Source organism: Lissotriton vulgaris, chromosome 10, assembly GCF_964263255.1.
Source record: "Lissotriton vulgaris chromosome 10, aLisVul1.2, whole genome shotgun sequence".
NCBI classification, from domain to species: domain Eukaryota; kingdom Metazoa; phylum Chordata; class Amphibia; order Caudata; family Salamandridae; genus Lissotriton; species Lissotriton vulgaris.
Window position 1 is genome coordinate 74,528,038 of NC_141698.1, and position 20,364 is coordinate 74,548,401.

The 20,364-nt window shown below is 44.5% G+C and overlaps 2 protein-coding genes across 2 annotated transcripts in view; one reads left to right on the forward strand and one right to left on the reverse strand.

The window, feature by feature from the left end:
- Positions 1-15,303, forward strand: part of CHTF18 (chromosome transmission fidelity factor 18) — a 314,022-nt gene extending 298,719 nt beyond the window's left edge. The window contains exons 21-22 of the mRNA XM_086940533.1: positions 7,304-7,358; positions 14,999-15,303. Coding sequence (XP_086796659.1) covers positions 7,304-7,358; positions 14,999-15,135 — 192 coding nt within the window. The 3' untranslated portion in view covers positions 15,136-15,303. The remainder of the gene's footprint in view (positions 1-7,303; positions 7,359-14,998) is intronic.
- Positions 15,304-15,310: 7 nt separating this feature from the next.
- The window catches only part of GNG13 (G protein subunit gamma 13), a 108,470-nt gene continuing 103,416 nt past the window's right edge, over positions 15,311-20,364 (reverse strand). Inside the window, exon 4 of the mRNA XM_086940534.1 lies at positions 15,311-15,992. Within this exon, the coding sequence (XP_086796660.1) occupies positions 15,887-15,992 (106 nt within the window). The 3' untranslated portion in view covers positions 15,311-15,886. The remainder of the gene's footprint in view (positions 15,993-20,364) is intronic.

Sequence of the window (20,364 nt, forward strand, 5' to 3'; positions counted from 1 at the left end):
GTCGTCGTCGACGCCTCCTGGTCCTCGTGGCTGAAGAGTCAAGCTTCACCTTCTTCATCTGAAAGCACCCGACATTGGTGGGCATCCGCTCATTGCCTTCCTGGTCACTGGCATGTGACCCAAACTCTGTCCCCTCTGCTTTCAGGTTCTTCATATACCCGATCCACCCTTGGATCCATCCGGACACCTTTGACTTGGTCGCCAGCAGCACTTTGTAGCAGATCGCCATTGAAAACGACGACGAAACCCGACATCAAAAGAGACCTATGCACCTAGCTTCCCTGGGTGAGGTAACTCGAGTACTCCGGTGCTTCCGTGGGTATTGACTCTAGAACTGCCTAGTTCTGAAGGGGTTTGCTCCAAGTCCTCTTCCAAGTGTCCTTAATCTTTAGAATTCCAACCGCGACTTTCCCTATTGAAGTTAATGGTGATTCACAGCTGTGTTTAAACACTGCACGCATCCCCCATGGGTCCCCTGTATCACTACCTTGGGTGGTTCCTGGTGGCCCCAGTGGTTCTAAAGGCTCTAGGCCTTGTATCTATGTCAGTCGTGGTTCTTATACCACTTTCTTAATGTATGGTTTGGTACGCCCCTAGGGCTCAACGTATATTGTGCTAATTTACTGTGCGCTAAATAAGTTTACTGTATGTACTTTTGCCTATAGCCTCATAAAGAGACTAGAGGTGTGTGTTTAGAAGAAATACATATATGTCATTGGTACGCCGAAAGGAAGGCTTGCTGCCGAGTGCGTCCTGCGAAGCTTTTGGGCATTTGGATGGGATAAATTACACGGCGGCCCTCGTCGTGGCAAGACGCACCATCTTGAAACCTTTAAGAGGCTGTGGTTGAAACTATGTTCAAACCTGACCAGCGCAGCGAGTCTGACAAAATTTGCTGGCCGAAACACTCCGAATCCTACTAAGGAAATACATGCTTTTATCATCACAAGTGAGTTGGAACCTACTAAAGGTAAAACAAGGAAATGTTCCTCTGGACTATAATTACCAGCATGCAAATCTCATGATACACGCAACTTTAAGTGGGCGTTAACATCTATTGTGGTGCATGAATGTGAACAAATTAAAAGGAACAACTTGCCACTCATTTGCGAAAGCTGCCTCTGATGAGAGACGTGATGTCTCGAAACGCGTAAGGCAAATGAAAAACAATCCGGGTGTGGGACCAGCTGTCATTGGTACGCCGAAAGGAAGGCTTGCTGCCGAGTGCGTCCTGCGAAGCTTTTGGGCATTTGGATGGGATATATATATATATATATATATATCTCCACAGCTACCACTAGGATAGCTTTCTATATAGGTTGTCTTTAAACCTACCATCAATAAGGGTCGTTTGGACTGGTGCAAGGTGCCCACTAGAATAGTGGACAGCATATGCCAGGCTAACTTCTCACAGACTCGATTGGGGTGACTTGTTCTATTAGCACTTTCTTTTGGAAATAAAAAGGAGCAGGTGATACGTCTGCAGCATCATTCATCTCCCCTGCCATTTCCACCTGTCCTGTCAGGATGGCCCAGCCTATCCACACCTAAGCCCTTTCGTCTCACTGTTTGGAGGAATACACAGAGCCTAACAGCAGGGTCATGTGACTCAGGACACTGCCAGAAGGCACAACAGAAACAACAGACCATTCTGATGTAGTTACTTATGAATCCAACAAAGCGCTTTGAACTGAATCTGTGCCCGGATAGGTGGCGGGGGAGGAACTGTTGACCGCCCCACTTATATTTCAGAGGACTTCCCTCCAGCACACACAAAAAGGAACCCAGCACTAGCCTTTTTTCACCCTAGACTTCTTGGAGCCTTGGGAGGGAAAGGAAGGAACTTCCCAGAACAGGATGTAGTGTTAGAAGTCCCCTCCTCCCCCCCCCCCCCACCTCACTTCAAAGACTGGCACCACGTATAGAAATTGGACCCTCAGGACCAACTCTTCAGAACACTCCACTCCTGGACCTGCACATTACAGAAGAAGGACTGCCCTGTTCCCAGAGTACTGCTCTGCTGCAACTAGAGGACTGTACTGCTGGTTGGGGATTGCCATGTTTCCCAGAGGACTGCCCTGCTGCTTGGGGCCTGCTCTACTCTTTGAGAAGGAAGACTGGACCTGTTCCCATCATCTCAGGTTAACCTGAATGACTCCAACTGTCAATTGGCTGACCACCTGTTTTGAGCTACTGGGACACAACAAGTTCCCTGCAAATTCCCAGCTGACCTGATGCTACTGGACCTGCCTGAGCCCTGCTGACCTCTGATAGAAGGGAGTCCCTGATCCCCAAGAGGTCCTGGACTCGTGGCTGGCATCAGTGTGCAGTCCTCTACAAGAAATGGTGAAATCCTGAGGTTTTGGGCTCTTGCGACTGCAAACGGGCCTGTGCGCACCAACACTCTGCGACAACCGTCAACTCATATTCCCAGTGAACCTGACTATTCATGCTAGACGACCAGCAGCGACAACTGCCAGTGTGACATCTCAACATCGTGGTACAGAAACTACAGTGCACAGTGCCTACCAACTCAAAAGTTCCAGCAGCGACCATCCGCAACTCTCAACTAACTCTTCAGGTTCGCGCCGCTCAGACTGCTCTTTACAACCACCCATGACGCTTCTCCTGCTCCACGCAACCTCCTCCACTTCAAACTGCACTCTTCTTCTTTTTCAGCTGGACTAACCTGCTCCCTGTATCCAGTCCTCTCTCTATTACGGTCGGCCTGAACTTGTGACTTTCCCCTGATCTAGCACGACCAGATGACCACAAATGGTGCTTTGTTGCTTTTATCTACTATACTTACCTGCAACATTGAAAATCAATCTCTACGGTTCTGCTGATTACATTTTTGTCTTTTTGGTCTCATTTTATTTACTAAAATGTACTCTCTTTTCCTAAATGGATTTGGATTTTTTGGTGATGTGTTTTAACATTTTTTCTGTTTATGTTCTTTGTAAATAATTTGCCTCTAGGTTAAGCCTGATTGCCATGTGCCAAACTACCAGAGGGTTAAGCACGGGTTGATTTAATGATTTTCTGTGGTTCACCCCGACTAGGATTGTGGTTGTCGACTGAATGGGGCTTCCACCCTCCTCAACCAATAACCCCATTTCTTACAGTTATCCCTCCCATTTTGCTGTCTTCCGTTACATCAAAGGACATTTTAGGAAATTTCTATCTTTTTTGGGTGCTTTGCATTCATATTTTCAGTGAGTACCAGACACAACAACTTGGTGATTGTTGCAGTCATTTTGTCAAGTGGATTGTTCAGCTCTGATTTAACAACCTGTGGATGGTTTCTCTGCATACAAAAGCTCACTCAGTGGCAGTCTTGAGACACTTGCCCTCCTTTCTGCTCTTTGGATATATTTTTCATAACCTATCTAATGCCATTTATTAGTCCGTTGCTTACATTTTGGTGCAGAACTACCTCTATGGTGCTGGTGCTAATGATGCCATTCTTGTAACTCTTTTTTGCGGAATAGTGATGGCTCCTGCTTTTGTTTGTGACTTCCTAGTTGTTACTCATAGGGGCTGAATTACAGATGTCCTTGTGAGTAAATTGGGTAATATTGGCAACCTGTCGAAATTTCTATTAGCCGTCTTGAACTATATTCAAAAGCCACATTCATCTCCAAGAGTTCTTCTACAGCAGATCTTTATATAATATAAGGTGGCTAATGTAAATCTGAAAAGCTCATTAGCATCTCCTTATACATCAGTGAGAGCCAAGATCTTCATTGTAGTGACTTGGGGCATCTTCATATGTTTGCCTCTGGGAGCTCCAGCCTCTAAACTGGATCCTGTTAGCACCTGAAACTTCCTTCAAGTGGTGTTTGGCCCTAGATAAATGTTCTCCATCAATCAGTGCATAAGAAAAATATCCTGATGTGCGTGGAACTAAGACGGTCAACAGAATGACCAGGTTCCCTGGAGTTCCACCCCTTTGAGGCGACTGTACTGTCTTGATGGGTGTGCTGTGCATCTGGTTTCTGCTGCCTGTTTAGGTCGTAGTCACATCAATCTGCTGACTTGTAGATGGACTGCTTGCTGGCCTGTGCGGATCCGCCTCTGGATGTCTGGAACATGCTTTAATGCGTAGACTAGAGCTGTTAAACTACTGAGTGACCCTCGCAATCCACGCTCAAGGCGTTTAGTACTTTGCTTTGGCTTTTCTAGTTCGGAACCCTCAAGCCATTGGGCATGGGGAATATCTAGGCTGGGACTGCTGTACACCAAGAAGAAGGCGCAGTTTTCCTCTAACTAGTTTGTATACAGAGTATCTAGCCAGGGCTGGTATTTAACACTTTTCTCCTCGTGATCGAGCTCTTAACTCTGCTTTTGAGGGAGAGGCTCACTCCAGGGATATATAGATTTAGAGCCACTTGTCAGTTGTTACGCAAACAACATGTTGCTCTGAATTATTTTACCTGATGCACATTTGCAGAATTTAAATAGGTTTTCTATAGACATGAGCATACATCCCTTTAGGTACACAGGGATCCAAATCAGTCCTTGGGGCAGTGTTTCTGCTTTAGTTGATAAAATGTGCTAAATCTGTTAACTTCTGGTTGACGTTCCCAATATCCATGATGTGCCACTTAGGTTTAGCTAAAATGATATTGGTTCGTGAGCTACAGCACATGCTACAGGGCATGCCTATTGCTGCCTCCAACATTTGTGTTTTCCATAGAATTAGATACTTCATTTGAGGATATCAGTAGCAATGCCTACACTTTGTTTGTCATGGCATGATGGTTGGAGGGGTGTATTGGTCCAAGACTCCCGGGGCTATTATGAAGCATCCCAGTTGCAGCATGCAGAGCCTTTGGAAGCTGTAATTAACATGGATTTCGTTACAGATTCAAATCACAAACCTGGTTGTGCTGCTTTCTCCAGGTGTTACTATTATAGTCTGTCCGATGCGGGTTAGAACGACAAATGCTCTTAGTCATAGATATATATACAGCTGCGGCTCCTCCGTTATGGTGGAGGAGCATCGCCCCACTGCCTCGGCCAGCGGTGAAAAACATGTGAAATGGTAATAAAGCAGCTTTATATTTTATTTTTCGTGAGTCGAGTCTTTGGGGTTGGGCAATCCATTGATAGGCAGGCACAGAGGGTGCTTGCAGTGGTGGACACTGCAAGTGCACATGATGATTTGGCCGGCTGTCTTAGGAAGGCAAAACCGTCATGCGCACTTAGATGTCTCGAGGCTATTGTGTGGAGAACAGCAGGCACGGGCTGTCAGTCTCTCTGGGAGCGTAAAAACAGCCCGCTCTCCCCAATCCTGGCGCTGCCCTCTTGCTAGGTAATAGCATTACCAGCATGAGAGCAGCGTCTGGATTGGCACATGGGAGCCGGTGATCAGGAGAAGAGCACCAAGGCGGCAGGCGGTGAGGCAGCAGGCACCTTTTTATTTCAATACATTTTGTTATTGTCCCCCGCGCTGCCCACCACTTTTCCCTCCTGGCAGCCGCCACTGTGTATATATATGTATACTTCTGCATTGAGGGAGTGGAATGCAGCCTTCCAGCCTTGTCTTCCCTTCCATTGATTAGATACTCTGTACCAAACACCCTTTCACTTTCGTAAGATGAGAAAAGGATGCGCATCGTTCTCATCATATGTGGGAACAGCAGGTAGGTTGCATGTGGCATGGACGAATTTCCAAAAGGAACCGGAAATACACCAAGTGAATGCAGTGGTATTGCATCTGGGAGACCGAGGTAGACTTGTGTCAGCGTTGTACTGAGTATACATACTGTTGATTACCAGTCAATCATTAACAGCTAGATTCCTCATAGTCCCGTTTTGCGAGTCCTTAGTAGCGATTATTAAGGAATCGCTATTACGGACTTGCAAAACAGGATTCATGTAGGAATCGCTAAATAAATTGCGATTCGTACACATTCCTTATTTGCAATTAGCAAATTGCTAATCCCAAATAAGGAATAACTCCCCATTCATTCCTATGGGGAGTTATTCCTTATTTGCGATTAGCAATTTGCTAATCGCAAATAAGGATGCGATTTCAAGGGTGCCAGGGGTGTCCAAAGGACACCCTGTAGCACCCCTGAAATGTAATCTACATTGGTGTTGCGCACACACATGTCCAAAGGACATGTGTGTGTGTAACATGCAACTTAGAAAAATGCATTTAAATGCATTTTTCTAAGTTTTCGCTATTTACCACGAGGTTTGACCTCGCGGTAAATAGCGGTCCAAAATTGCGATTTCGCAATTTTAAAATGGTTCATGAATTGCATTTAAGGAATCTCAAATAGAGATTCCTTAAATGCAATTCCTCGCAAATGTGCGAATTCTTTATTAGCGAATTTTGCATTTGGGATGATGAATCCCAAATGCAAAAATTGCACTCGCAAAGGGCCAGATTCTCAGAATCTGGCCCTTTGCGAGCACAATTGCGCTTGATGAATCTGGCCATAAGTTTCTAGGCAAATGGCACTCAGACCTGGATGAACCCACCGAAGACATGCGGTAGCAGAGAGTACTGGGTTCAAGTTAATACATTATAAATATCTACATATTGGCTTTTTTGATATCTCAACTTCTGTACAAAATGAATTAAGACATTAATGTGATGTACCTACCACATGTGGTTTTAATGCAATAATTTCTTATTCCTTGTGTAAGTGCTCTTGTGTAATTGTTAATAAATACATTATAGTCCTACATTATGCAACAACTTTCAACACTGTCTTATTGGAAACTGGTATATATCTACAAACTATATGTATTGGGTCCCATTTTGGATCCTACAGACAACTAAACGTGGGTTATTGGACATAGTTCTTGCACAGAGGCAAACTGCAAGGCTTGCAGTAGGTTAATATTTCAACACTGGGTTCAGGACCTACTGCAATGGGTACTTGGAGAAAGTGATAATATGGTGCAACAAAGGAATAGATGGCGTGAGCTTACTGCAGATTTTCCTTAGTATGCTGGACACCATCCATCGATAATCATCTATCGTGAATGTTCAGATTGACCAATGCATGTTCATGGCTTGCATGGAGTCCATGTTTACTATGATGAGTTTTTGTCACAGTTTTAATCTTAAAGCATCTTATTTACTATTAAGGTAATCATTTAGTTGTTCCTAAATCAGATAGGTAATATAGGATTGCTTGCACTTAAGATGGTTATGTGACTCGCCTAACGTTGACGTTTTGTAGTTGTATTTGGAACTTATTCCGTTTCTCCTAAAAGTTATTGTTTTAAAAAAAAAAAAGTAACCTGAAACTAAACATAATTTTTGTTTCCCTGTTCACAGCCGGAGACGGACTTCTTTGGGCGTGTGATTGTCAAGAAAGTAGAACCTGTTTTAGGTATGTATGAAGTTTATTCTAAACCACTCAATGAAAATTGTCAACTGCAGACCAATAGTGTTTTTACAGAACGCATCCTAGTTCTTTCTAATCGATAGTACTTTCGGCCATTTCCTCGCCCAGTAGTATCTCCAGGAGTTAGACTGGTACTAGAATTACCCGTTCCGGTGCTAGGTGATGCCAATGCAGCACTAGTTGCAGATATGCAAAATTTCACTACCCGGTCCCAGCGGAGAGGGGTAGGCGACCACGTACGCCCGCAGGAGATTGAACCTTAGATACAGACTGTTGACACACATAATTCCTGACCATTAGGCAAGAAATAGTGTCAAACGGGTATCTTTTTCCTAAATACCCTGGATAATGTCAAACTGATACTTAGTTAGATCATGTTTTTGTAGACAGTAGTTTCATGTCATTGTACTACTAGCGAGAAAATTGTCGACCACACCTTTCACTTCTTAGTCCTGTCTTACGGGTGGATACCTATTGTCCCAGCAAGCACAGACTAGTCTTTGGTTTTATTTGAAGCAAAGGACCACCAGAATAAAGTTGTTTTCCGGTACCTATTGCTTCATTTTAACTCACAACACCGTCTACACTTTCCTGGCCCCTTACCTGCACTTCACCCATAGGAAGTTGGATAAAAGATCTCCGCTAAAGAGCCCCTCTTTGAGGTGTTGCCCGTTGGGGATTGCACCGCCTACCCAACGAGGAGCATTGTCTATGATGAAGCATGACACCTGCAAGGGTGTGTGAGGCCATTATATCCAACATATTGGATACCCACTGGTAGGTCTCTAACCAGCCCTCCACTACACACCCCAGTGACCACTCGCACTCAGGTTCCCCAGAAACAGCCCAGTTTCTTTTTGATAACCTTACCGCTAGGGGCACACACTGTGGCTGGACCTTCCTCTCATTCTTGAGTGGTAATCTTCGCCCTGCAGATCTCACTGATCGTTGCTCTACCCCCTTTTTGTAGACAAACTGTCCAAAGTGACCACAAATCTCCTCAAGGGCTTCTCCCAGGCCAGAACCATCTATACTTTATCCTGCACACCAGGGATGCGCCAACCTGACATTTGCTTTATCTTGACTCAGTGTGTTTTGACTCTATCTTTCTTGGTCGTTATATGTTCTGGTTTTTAACCTTGCCTGAAATCTAGGATGCATATGTCCATCTGTCCCACATTCATCACATCTTTGGGATCTAGGCCCTCACTATGATACAGGCTTCTGTGATCAGTTTTTCTTCATGCATCAGAAGGCAATTGTGGAGAGCAGCGTGAATGGCACACCACAAAGTGTTAGGATTTAAGGCGTGGACTCCATCCATGGGCAACAAACTTCATTGTGGCGTCATTTTACCCAGAAAAAGAAATTCTTGTGCCTGTCTAGTCACCTCAGATATAAGCTGCACATTAGGCAGCCTATTTCCTCCTGTGTGATTTGAATGCCCTGAACAACAATTGCATAGACTGCGTTCTCCTCTCCATAAGGAACCTTCTCATTCTCCATCTGAATCCATTCCAATGTTGAAAAAACAAAAATAAGGTTTCCCCTAGCTTGCGCAAAAACAGAGAAGCTAGAATCCTGTAGACAATCCATGATGCATTTGACCTTTAGTTCAAGCCAGCATCTCTGAACCTCCCACCCCGCACACACAAAAGTCTCCCACTTTCAGGAGCTGTGCTTTCTAGTAGTCACTTCCCCTCTACTACTCCAGTTGCATTTGTAGTTTCTGCCAGTTAAGCTTGGATTGATGCCAGCCTTGTTCCAGCAGAAGCCTTTGTATAAACCCCCCACAAGGAGGTGCTGGCTAAGGTTCCTTCATTCCCATGCATATGACTGGTGTAACTGAAGAGTCCTCTGCCAAACATGTTCTACAACGATCCACTCGAGTTAGTACACTTCTCTGGTTTGACACTTATGCTTTGCAATTTTCAGTGGTCATTCCAACGCGATCTAAACTGATGAAAGTGATGGCTGTTTTAGAGAAAATGCCATAGATAGGGGTCCCGGAATCAGACATGGATGTTAATTCCACTATTTCCCAGTGTCGAAGAAGGGCAGACGTCTTTGCCCCATTTTAGATTTTTGAACCCACAACTTTTCCTTGTGGGAGGACAAATTCATGATGCTCACACTGGCCCAAGCTCCCTCTGCTCTGGATCCAGGAGACTGCATGGGGGCATTGGACCTGCAGGAAGCCTAGTTCCATGTCTCTGTTCTGCAGGCCCATTGAAGCTACCTGTGGTTCAAGGTGGGCTACAAGCTTTTTGAGTTTGGCATGCTCCCTTTTGGCCTCACCAGTACCCATCAGATGTTCGCAAAGGTGATGGCGGTGGTTGAAGTACGTCATCAGAACTCCGGGATAACCGTTTTCTCCTACCTCGATGACTGGCTGTTGAAGACAGGCTCACCACTGTCAGTCATAGACCACCTCCAGACAATGGCAAACAACCTTACTTTAAGGTTTCACAATCAAAGTCACCTCTGACTGCTTCACAGAGGCTCCCTTTCAACTGAGCAATCCTGAATAAGGTGCATTTTTACGCCAACCATCCGGAATGATGAGTCCAGGGCATTCGGTTTATGACCCTGATGTTTAAGACTCTTTCCTAGGTATCTGTGAAAAAATTTATAAGGCTTCTGAGACTCTTGGCCCTATGGACCCTGCTCCTCGATCATGCCAGAATGACATATGGGGCTGTGCAAAGAAGTCTGAAATCCCCGGTGGCCCAGTACCAAACAAACGTGTTAGACTCAATGCAGGTTTTGAAGGAGACTGCGGAAAGCCAGCAGAGGTAGTCACTTGACCGCATTTAGACTAGAAGCAGACCTCTCTCCATGCCTCAAACAGAGCTGATGGTGGTGACGGGCGCATGACTGTGGAGTTGAGGACGTCATCTGGGAGAGATGGAGCTCAGAGATCCCTGTTGGATCCCACCTGCTAGAGTTGCAGGCCATTCGATTGGCATTGAAAATCTCCCTGCCATTCATCAAGGGAGGCTGGTTCAGGTCCTCACAGACAACACCATCACCATGTAGGGGTGAGTGTGGCCTTGGACTGTCTGCCAAGAGGCCTTGCGCTTCTGGACCTGGCTGAACCATCATGGCATTTCCCTAATGGTACACCACCTTGTGAAATATTTAACAACCAGGGGGAATGATGTCAGCTGGCAATACCCAGTGAATCACAAATGGTAATTGCACCCGGAAGTGGCCCAGGACATGTTCCATCCGCGAGGAGAGGCCTGGTGCGATCTCTTCACCACTGCTGAGAACGCACAGTCAGCACATTTGTGCATTGGAGTTTCCAAGGCTCTCTCTCAGAGACTCGTTCCACTTAGAGTGGCGCTCGGAACTCCTGTATGCCTTCACGCTGCTACCTTCACTGCCCCTGAAAAAGATCATTAACAATCAGGCGCAAGTTATCTTAGGAGAGTGTGATACCCAGAACCTTTGGGCATGAATATTTATCCTCCGATCAGGCTGCCACTTCGGAAGGCTATTCTGCCACAGCAGCATAACAGGGTCTTGCACCTAGGCCTGCACATCCTACACCTCCATGTGTGGAGATTGAGCAGTGGCAGTTTTCCTCATCTTGGCGGCCAGGCACCCTTATCCTTCTAGGAAATCTGTTTACTCTGGATGCTGGAACAAGTTTGTGGCTTTGTGCGGCTCCCGTAACAAGGACCCTTTGCAAGCCAAACTGTTGGATGTGTTGCTGTTTGTTATTTCCTATAGAGACTTTTGGCGTAGAATCCTCAGTATTTAAATATTACTCCGGCATCCGACTGGATCTGGAATCTTTTCAGCAATACTTCTGCTCGCCAGAAGGTGGCACCTTGCAGTTCCGAACCCACTCCGTTTAGCTTCAGAAATGATGTGCGGGACTTACATTGGCACCACTCCAGTGCACTGACATCAGTTCCTTTCTTTCCGCCACTCCAAAGGCTGGTGCAGAGCTCCCTCTTGTCCCTCAGACACATTTACTGAAATTTTCAACAAACATTTCTACAGTGTGTTAGAGATGTCACCACCTAAAACGACAGGTTTCAAACCCTTTAGGGACTATCACAAACAGATGTCTGTGACTGGTCTCCATCAGGTGTGCCTGGTGTCTGGCCACGACTCTAAGTCCTGCAGAGGCTGCGCATTAATGAACAAGAGGTGAAACTCTACGTCGCTAAGCTTAAGATGCTGCAACGGGACAGTTTCAAGTCCCACTTCGCGTCCAAAGTTTACTCTGTCCTGTTTCCAGAGTCTTTGGAGCCGCTTCAGAGGATGTTGTTCATTGTGCTCCAAGTCCTCAAGTAAGTGTTGCCTTTCCACCCAGCCTCATCAGCTGCAATATTACACTGCTCCATTCACAGTTTTGCAGAGGAGTCCCTTGCCGCCAACCCATCCAGCTCCCTCAGGGAACCCCGCAGTTTTGTAGCAGAGACCGTGGTGCCCACCACCCCATGGCCAAAGTCAGAACAACATCCAGACCCCGTGGCCTAAAACTCTTTAGTTAGCCCTTAGAGGGACAGAGCCATGTGCTGGAAAGCAAGCTTAGCCGATTCTTATCAGGCTGGCAAACATTCACTTAGGGCAGATGGTTCCAATAGATTGTTCGCAAGGGTAATGCCTTGTCCTTTCTCTCTTCTCTGCCACACTTTCCACCATCCCCTTAGCAACTGACAAAGGACAATCTTTCCATTTTGCAGATGAAAGTACAGGGCCTTTTGGCCAGAAGACCAGTAGTGAGGGTGCTGGTGCCAGAAGTAGGGCATGGATGTTATTACCACTACTTTCTGCTTCCCAAGAAGGACGTACAACTTCGACCTACTCTAGACCTGCACCCTCTCAACGCCTGACCCTGGCAGGAGTAATTCAAAATGCTCACCTTAGCCCCGGTCTCGTCTGCCCTCGACCCTGGAGACTCGAAGGTAGCGTTGGTTCTGTAGGACACTGATTTTCATAGGTGTCCTGCCGGCCCATTTGCATCATCTACAGTTTGTGGTGGGACAGGAGCATTTTCAGTTTGCCGCGCTCCCCTTTTGATGTCACCTGTGTCACTCAGGAGTTCACGAAAGTGATGGTGGCATCACACCTTGGGAGGTTAGGGGTGCCAGTCTTCCCCTACTTCGATGACTGGCTGTTGAAGGAAGGTTCGCCCCAGGCATTTGTTACCCACCTGCAGACTATGGCGAACCTACTGTCATGTTTAGGGTTCACTATCAACATGTGAAAGTCCCGCCTGACTTTTCAGATACGTGAGATCCACGACATTCAGGCAATTATCCTGATCTTTCAGCCTCTGTCCTGGATTTCCCTGGGTCGACTCTGAGGCTGCTGGGACTCATGGTCTCCTGCGACCTACTAATCGAGCATGCCAGGTGGCATATGCAGGCTCTGCAATGGTATCGCAAGTCCCAGTGGGCCCAACATGGGGGCGACTCCAACCATGTTAAGACTTGGGCAGAGACTGCAAAAGATCTGCAGTGGTGGTTACTGGACTGTGATTGGATAATTGGCAGACCCTCTACCTTCCCTGCCCAGAGTGACCAGTCGGTTCTGACTTCAGGCGGCCACCTGGGAGAGGTGGAAATCGGAGGCCTCTAGTTTCTGCTGAGTCCCGGATCCACACCAACCTACTGGAGCTGAGGGCCATCCTCTTGGGGTTGACAGCCTTCCTTCTGTCCATCAAGGGGGAGGCTGGGACAGGTGCTCTCGGGCAGCACCACTGCCATGTGGTACTACAGCAAACAGTACATGTGCATATATTCTAAGTATGACGACACAGCAAAGTGTTCACCTGGAAGTCTTCTATGCTGACTGGATATGTGCAAAATAAGTGTATTTAGTAAATGCCATACAATTAGTTTGCAGAAAGGACATTTTGGCTCCAAGAGTATCGTCCGAATAAAATATGAATTTGGAAGTAGAGGGGATGAATAAAATAAGAGTGGGAGTAGTTGTAGCGCGACCTAAACATGGAAGAGTTTATTGCCTATTTAGTGCATATAATGTTTTGCATGACGGTGATAAAAGGCCAGTCTTTCTTAAATTTCACTGAATGTATAGCTGCAATCCTGAGTTCCACCAGTCTGTAGGCCTAAAGCCAATGAACGCCATTCTTCTTACTGTTCCTCTGCTCTTTATTTACTTTTCTTGTATTTACAATAGCCTCAAACATTTATTTGCTCTGTATAGTACCCCCAGCTTCATAGATGGGTCTGCACTTCATTAATACATGTCCACAGTACCCCAAAATGACACTTGGTCCAAGTTTCACATTCTTGTTTGTCCTCAGGTTTGACTGTGAGTACTTGCTTTCTCAGTGGAGGCTCCCCTTTAGGGACACCAGTTGCTTTCAGATCACAGGCGTATTTTCATGCATGCAAAGTACCCAGTGTTTTCCCTGAAGTGAATCTGTTTGCTTTAGCTTCAGAAAAGGATTCCATTGAGACAGAAGTGGGACAGAAAGGGAACAGCTGAGACATGCTCTCACACTTTGTATTGGAGTCTGTCCCGTGGCCTCCCCAAGAAGGTCTTTTACAAACTTCAGCTTTGCCATTTGCAATCCATCTACAAAAATGGGTGTTAAATAAAAAGAAGCATCAACTTTACAATGCCTGAAATGAGCTCTATTGGCTCTCAGAATATGATCTGGTCGGTTTCATGGTGGTCGCTTGAGCCCTGGCCAGAGTGCAAAATAGGATCCAAGCTTGTGATACTACCAGAACCAATGTGTCATCTAACCGAGGCATTCAGGCAGTGCCAAACTTCAAATTATAGAGGATCATTTAAAAAAATGGGTACAGATGCCTTTTATTTGGAACCTTCACCCTCTTCCTAATGTCATGGTAGACAATTTATACCAATGTATTTATGGTCGTCAGCAAAATAGCCTTCCAATACAAAATATACTTATAAACCAAAACACATTTGGTCAAATGCATTGTAATGAATACAAATACTCCATAAGGATCCTCCATCATGATATACACATGGTTAATAATACCATCTAGGGTAGACAATATAATGTTTTCTTTAAGGCTTGATGCAGTTCCTTCCCTGCTCTTCCAGTGCACCCATCCTTCCTTCCTTCTCTGTGCGATAGGTGTGCTCCAGACCCTCCTTAAGATGGGCGCAGCAGCAAATTCTGGACACGAGTATTCAGGTCGCGAGCATCCATCTTTATAGAAGAAGGTTCATAGTAGTCTTCAGCAAACCTTCTCCTACTGGCTTTAAAGGGAAGATGGATTATTGTGGCTTGTGAAAGTGGGGTAACGGTACATTTAAAAGAAGGAGAGTAGTGAGAAAGTATCATCCGGGATATATTGTAGCTTTTAACGGTTCAACAGGTAAAGGACACTTTTACTTAAGGTGCTGAGGGAGTAAGAGGTGTAGGGGGTATTGTGTGAAGGCAGAAGTTGAGGGTGGAATTCATACTTTGTGGCATGTGCATGTTCTGTTACATTAGTTTAACTGACTATAGACATGATAGGCAGGAAGCTTAACCCAAATGTGGGCCTTTTGATGTCCGACCTACATATTGTGAATTTATCATTGTTTTATAGAAATATTAACCAGCCGATATTTGTTTCTTTCTCTCTTTCCCATATCTTTTTGGTTCCCTTCAGAAAACTCGGAACCTGAAAAGTTATCGATTGAGAAACAGATTGGGACGGCAGTGGGAAAGAGTGACGTGTGGTTCCGGTTCAATGAAGGCGTCTCCAACGCCGTGCGGCGAAATGTTTATATCAAAGACCTCCTGTGAAGAGTCCTCTCATTCAGATGTACATAGTGTGTGTGTGTGGGAGGGAGGTCAAGATTTTTCTTGAGGGCAACCTGATCAGAGCCTTGAGGGGAAAAATGTTTTATGTTGATGAGTCCGTTTCAGGTCTCTCCAGCTTTTGTTAATAAAAGAAAAAGCAATGTAAACAAATGAGTCGACTATTGCTTTATTTCGTTTATAAATTCATATAGGTCTGGTATTCATATCTTTACTTCGTAGCTGCAAAATTTAATTATTCTACAACTTACAAAAGTACCTAAAGTCATTGAAAATATTTATTTTTTACAAAAGTTTCCTTTACAAGTTGGAAAAATTAAATTATACAGACATAACATGAAGCATAGTTTAAGTGGCAGCATGTTAGCTGGAAACAATCTATCAAGAACATCTTTTTCTGGGTGTATCTATATTTACTTCCTCTACTCTTTTAGAAATGTAGCTTTTACATGTTTTTTGTGCTGTTTTTGATCAAGAGCTTCCAAAATAGCATTGCTAATCGCTTACTTGCTTTCTGTGAGTACTATTTCTGGCTGACATCTCAGACTTTGCCTGGATTGAAAAAGACACACTTAGGGCCTTCTTTGTTCAGATGGACATAACAGGAACATTGCAAATTATGATTTGTCGCCATTGATACAAAAGTACATTCAGAGTTGATGAATGATGAAAGGACTGGAGGTGGAAGCTGTTCTCTGGGTCTTTGAGGATCCCCTCACGGGGTCAGCAGGAGTGGTCACAGTATGCTGCATTTTCCTTTCTCCACCCATGGGTTGTTTTTCATCAGCTCCGGGTTCAGGAAGGGATCATTCGGTACCCCTTCTTCTATCCATTTGAGTAACCTGTGGGAAGGAGACCAGAAGAAGGTCTTTCAAAAACACAGTTACAGCAGTTATCACCATTAGTACATAAATTACTTTTTTAGCCGAAACGTGTAGATAGCTCATAATTTCTACCAGAAGTTACATGGCTTCAAATTTGCCCACTGTCTAGGCCTGGGCATAGCACTACGCTACGCTCGCGTAGTTTACGCAACTACGCACTACGCGAATTGCACATAGCTCAATGCAAAACGCGTAGCATAGCGGCATTTTGTGCTTGCTTGCAGTCCTCAACGTCAAGTTGGCGATCGCGAAAAAACAAAATAATATCCCGGCGAGACTTTTTCCTCGTTCGCGATCAGCAACATCAATTTGCCGATCGCGAGCGAGGAAAATAAACCTCGCAGGGGAGTCCGGTTTCTCATCGAGAGTGGTCGCGACTGCTCGTGATGAGAAACTACCAGTCGGCAGTGAGAAAGCTGCCGCTAGAGTACAAATCTACTCGAGCGGCAGAAAACGACCGCTTTCACTGTGCAAGATGCTGATTGCACAGTGCGGACAAGCATCCAGCACTGTGCAATCAGTGCGAACAGCATTTTGAACAGTGCACTACACAGTTTCCGTAGTGCGAAGTGCCCTTCGCATAGCTACACGTAGCACTACTATGCAAACTACGCCCAGGGTTACCACTGTCACCATGAAGGTGTCTACGATCAGCATCAAATTGAATAATTGCCCCTCAAAGGGTTGCTACCAGCTAAATGTTGAGTACAAAGCACTGGTGACCTGAAACATCTGCAGACTCCATTTTAAAATGGGGAATACCAATTGCTGATCTTCTGAAATCACAAAACTAAGTATGTGTAATAAGTTTGGAGTGGACTTGCATCAGCTAATATGTTTAATGCGTAGTATTTTATTTATTGATTTTTAAATATTTCAGAGGATCAGTAGATATTTTTGAATCTCAATTTTAAATAACAATACAAATCTTTTTTTCATGTATTAGTGGATCTAAAGTTGAGTATAGAAGACGGGTAAAACTGTTTATTGTTGTGATTTGTAAAACAAACAAATTGAAAAGAAGTCTAGATCGCTACAATGTTTTTTCAGAGTGAAAATGCATCCTTCCCTTGGCCAATCCACAAAGAGAACAGATAAAGAATGAATTCAGTGAGATACCTAGGAACCAATGGTGGCGGATATACAGTCTTTCACTGGGAAAAAAGTATACAAACTAACAGCAGACATTTCTAGCGGCCTTTGAGAATGATAAATCCCAGAGCGGTAATAAGCCTTACTGCAGAGCAAGAGATATTTTAGCCTTTTCACAGCTAAATCTGCAAGTGTACAAGAGATTTTCCTATTTTGATCTTTGAAGAGCACCTACAACTAGGCGTTGCAGCAATGAGAGCTAAAGAAGTCCCTTTGTAGATCATTAAATAATATTAGTTTACATCCTACCCTCAAGCTCTTTTTAGATCAGAGACATTGCCTAGAATGACTGGGGAAACGAGGTGAAGGCAATGGCGTCCTATACTAAATTTATGATACTAAAGGTGCACAACTGTTAAGTCTGTGAATGAGGATGGGGAATTTATTATCTTAATAGTATTGTATATGCCCCTAAGTGCCGCCTATATGCGCACAGTATGTGGGTCCTATAAATTTATAGAAAAGAGAAGGCAATATGCCTCCAAAGGCCAGTTCTTCGCTTGGTGCCTCCTCAAGGCCCTCGTATAATATGCTACCCCTGAATTAACAACCTCCAAGGAGTTCATAACATCAGATATTATGACTGAATTGTTCTGCAGCTTCATTAACCCCTTAAGTGCGGGGAACGTTCAGCGGTCGTCGCGTGCACTACCTCGCTAGTGCTGCGCACGTCCACTGAACGTTCCATTCCCGTTAGCGCAATCGAACGTCCACACTGGGGCGGAATTTTCGACGCGCTAAACGGGTTAAAAAGTAGGAGTCCACAGCCCCAGTACTTCTATCTTTGAATGAACTGACAGTTTTTAGCAATGTAATACCAGCCTTCTTAATCTACTGAACCCTTACACATCTGTTTGTGAAGGCCATATTAAAGACTGCATCAGAGACGACCTTTGCCTGCACACTGTTGATCTCTTTAATGTGTGGGCCGCCAGTTTTGGATGTTACCCTTCCATGGCACGGTGGTTCCAAGTAGGTTGGAGTTTCATAGCACCCTACAAGCCAGTGAACCCTCATGACCTAATCTGCATATGTCAGATGTGTCTTCACTCAGCACTTCATTGGCAGCAAAGGAAGGCTCTTGGGGCCAGATGTACAAAGGATTTTTTCGGTCGCAAACTGCGGATCGGGCCTTTTGCAACTAGAAAACTGCTTTTTTTTTTTTTAAATGTACAAAATGCAATTCAGTAACTTGTTGCCAAATAACATTTTGCATTTGCGATTCAGTATTTTGAAGGGACGTGTTTAGGGCATCGCTTCCAAGGCCGAATCGGTATGGTATCTGTCGCTGTTTTGCAACCAAATTCCGTCCGTGAAACAATAATATTTACCATCAGTTTAAAACTGATGGTAGCCCATTCGCAAAGGGGAAGGCGTAAATGAAAACGTGTTTTAAGAGCAGGCAGTGGTCCCAGGGTCCACTGCCTACTTTTTCTTTTTAAATGCATCCTGTTTTCCTTCAAGGAAAATGGGATGCAAAACAAAAAAAGATTGATTTATCAAAAGACATGGTGGTGACCCTCCAGCAGGTCAGGTCACAATCCCTGTGATGGCGTGGATTCCTAATGGGTCGCAAATTGCGACCTACCTCATTAAAATGCATGATGTAGCTCTATTTGTGACCCAATAGGAATCACTAATGAAACTCAAAGGAGTTGCTTATGTTAGGAATACAGATGTCCTTATTGCGGTTCAGAGAGAATCGCAATTAGGAAATCTGTGTTCCTAATGCTAGCACATCAAGCCCCAATTGATTCCCATCACTTTTCTATCTTCTAAAGGTCCTTCATGTTATTAATTGGTGGTCATCTGAGTCTGTGTCTGCCTGTGTCCCTGTGCATTATCAATAAAACTTGTTGCTTGCCCACCATTGTTTTCACAAAATCCACCCAACAAAAATGTATTCCATTCCATCCTGCTCACACTCCCCATGTTGGGCTCCATATTCAGGCGCCCCTGTATTGAGGGTGCACCCTTTCCTCTCACTCCCAAACTATGGAATTCTCTTACTCTCCAAATTCACCATCTGTCTAATACCTTGTCCTTCAGGAAAACATTTAAACTCCACCTGTTTTTCGGAACATTCCCTCTGGTCTTGAATCTATGTGTGGTTCAGTCTTATCGCCGTCAAGCCAGTTTGTGAACATGTGCACCGTGATTGCTCACCTCAACGCAAAATTTTAATAAAGAATTACAAAACGAAAAAATCCTGTAATTGTGCACTTCCTTTACTTCCATCGAAAACAGTCCTTTACCTCCATGGGTTTGAACCAAGACATGTGACCTGTTATTCATGAAGGACAAATTATTGAAAGATGCATTTTGCTGAAGTCTTTTCATCCCTCGTTTCCAGATGTAATGTTGATCTACACTAATTACCCGATAGCTTTACCCTATTCAACTTCCCTTGCCTTTCAGAGTATCTTTCTCGCACCACTGGCATGGATTTATAAATACTAAGGCACGCAGACTTTCCAGATTGATATACCCTCCTCATAAATAGGTGATATTCCACACAGGATTCATGTTTCCTTTCAAGTATGAAAGTCGTCTGTGGGCAGAGGAAATTTGCTTTTTCTGTATGTGTAACGACCTTACCTATTGCCAAAATGGATTTCTAATAAAGTGGTTGCGAATTTCGTCCTTGCCTTTTCTCCAGTGACGTAAGCACCACAGCAACATGACAATGCAAGAGCCCGCGGCTCAGGTTTGGTACTGGGTTTTCAATTTATTTAATGTTTAGTCGCTCTATTATAGCTCAATTTGTGAGTAAAGTATTCAAATCCATTGTATGATGAATGGGTGGAAATTTCCATCTAAATGAACTCTGAGTGCTTTTATTTGGCTTTCTCTATTTTCCCAGTTCAGTGGCCTTCACCTATTTTGGGCTTTGACGATTCTTCTTCTTATGGCAAATACGCCTTGCCAGACGTGGGATCCATCATGAAAATGTAGCACCGAGAAATTGCTTTTTTTAAATACATTTCTTTCCACAAGTTTGCCATGAGGACTTTCTCATCCGACTTTCACGTTATCCAGGAAATATTCTTTCCTGGCCTCTTTTCTTAAATTCTTTAGATCGTGAAACAACCTTCCTTAATATCCATAATGCAAAGATCACAGGCTAGATCATGATGGACTGTGCTGGCCCGGGACAGAGCCGAGCACCTGTTTTAGT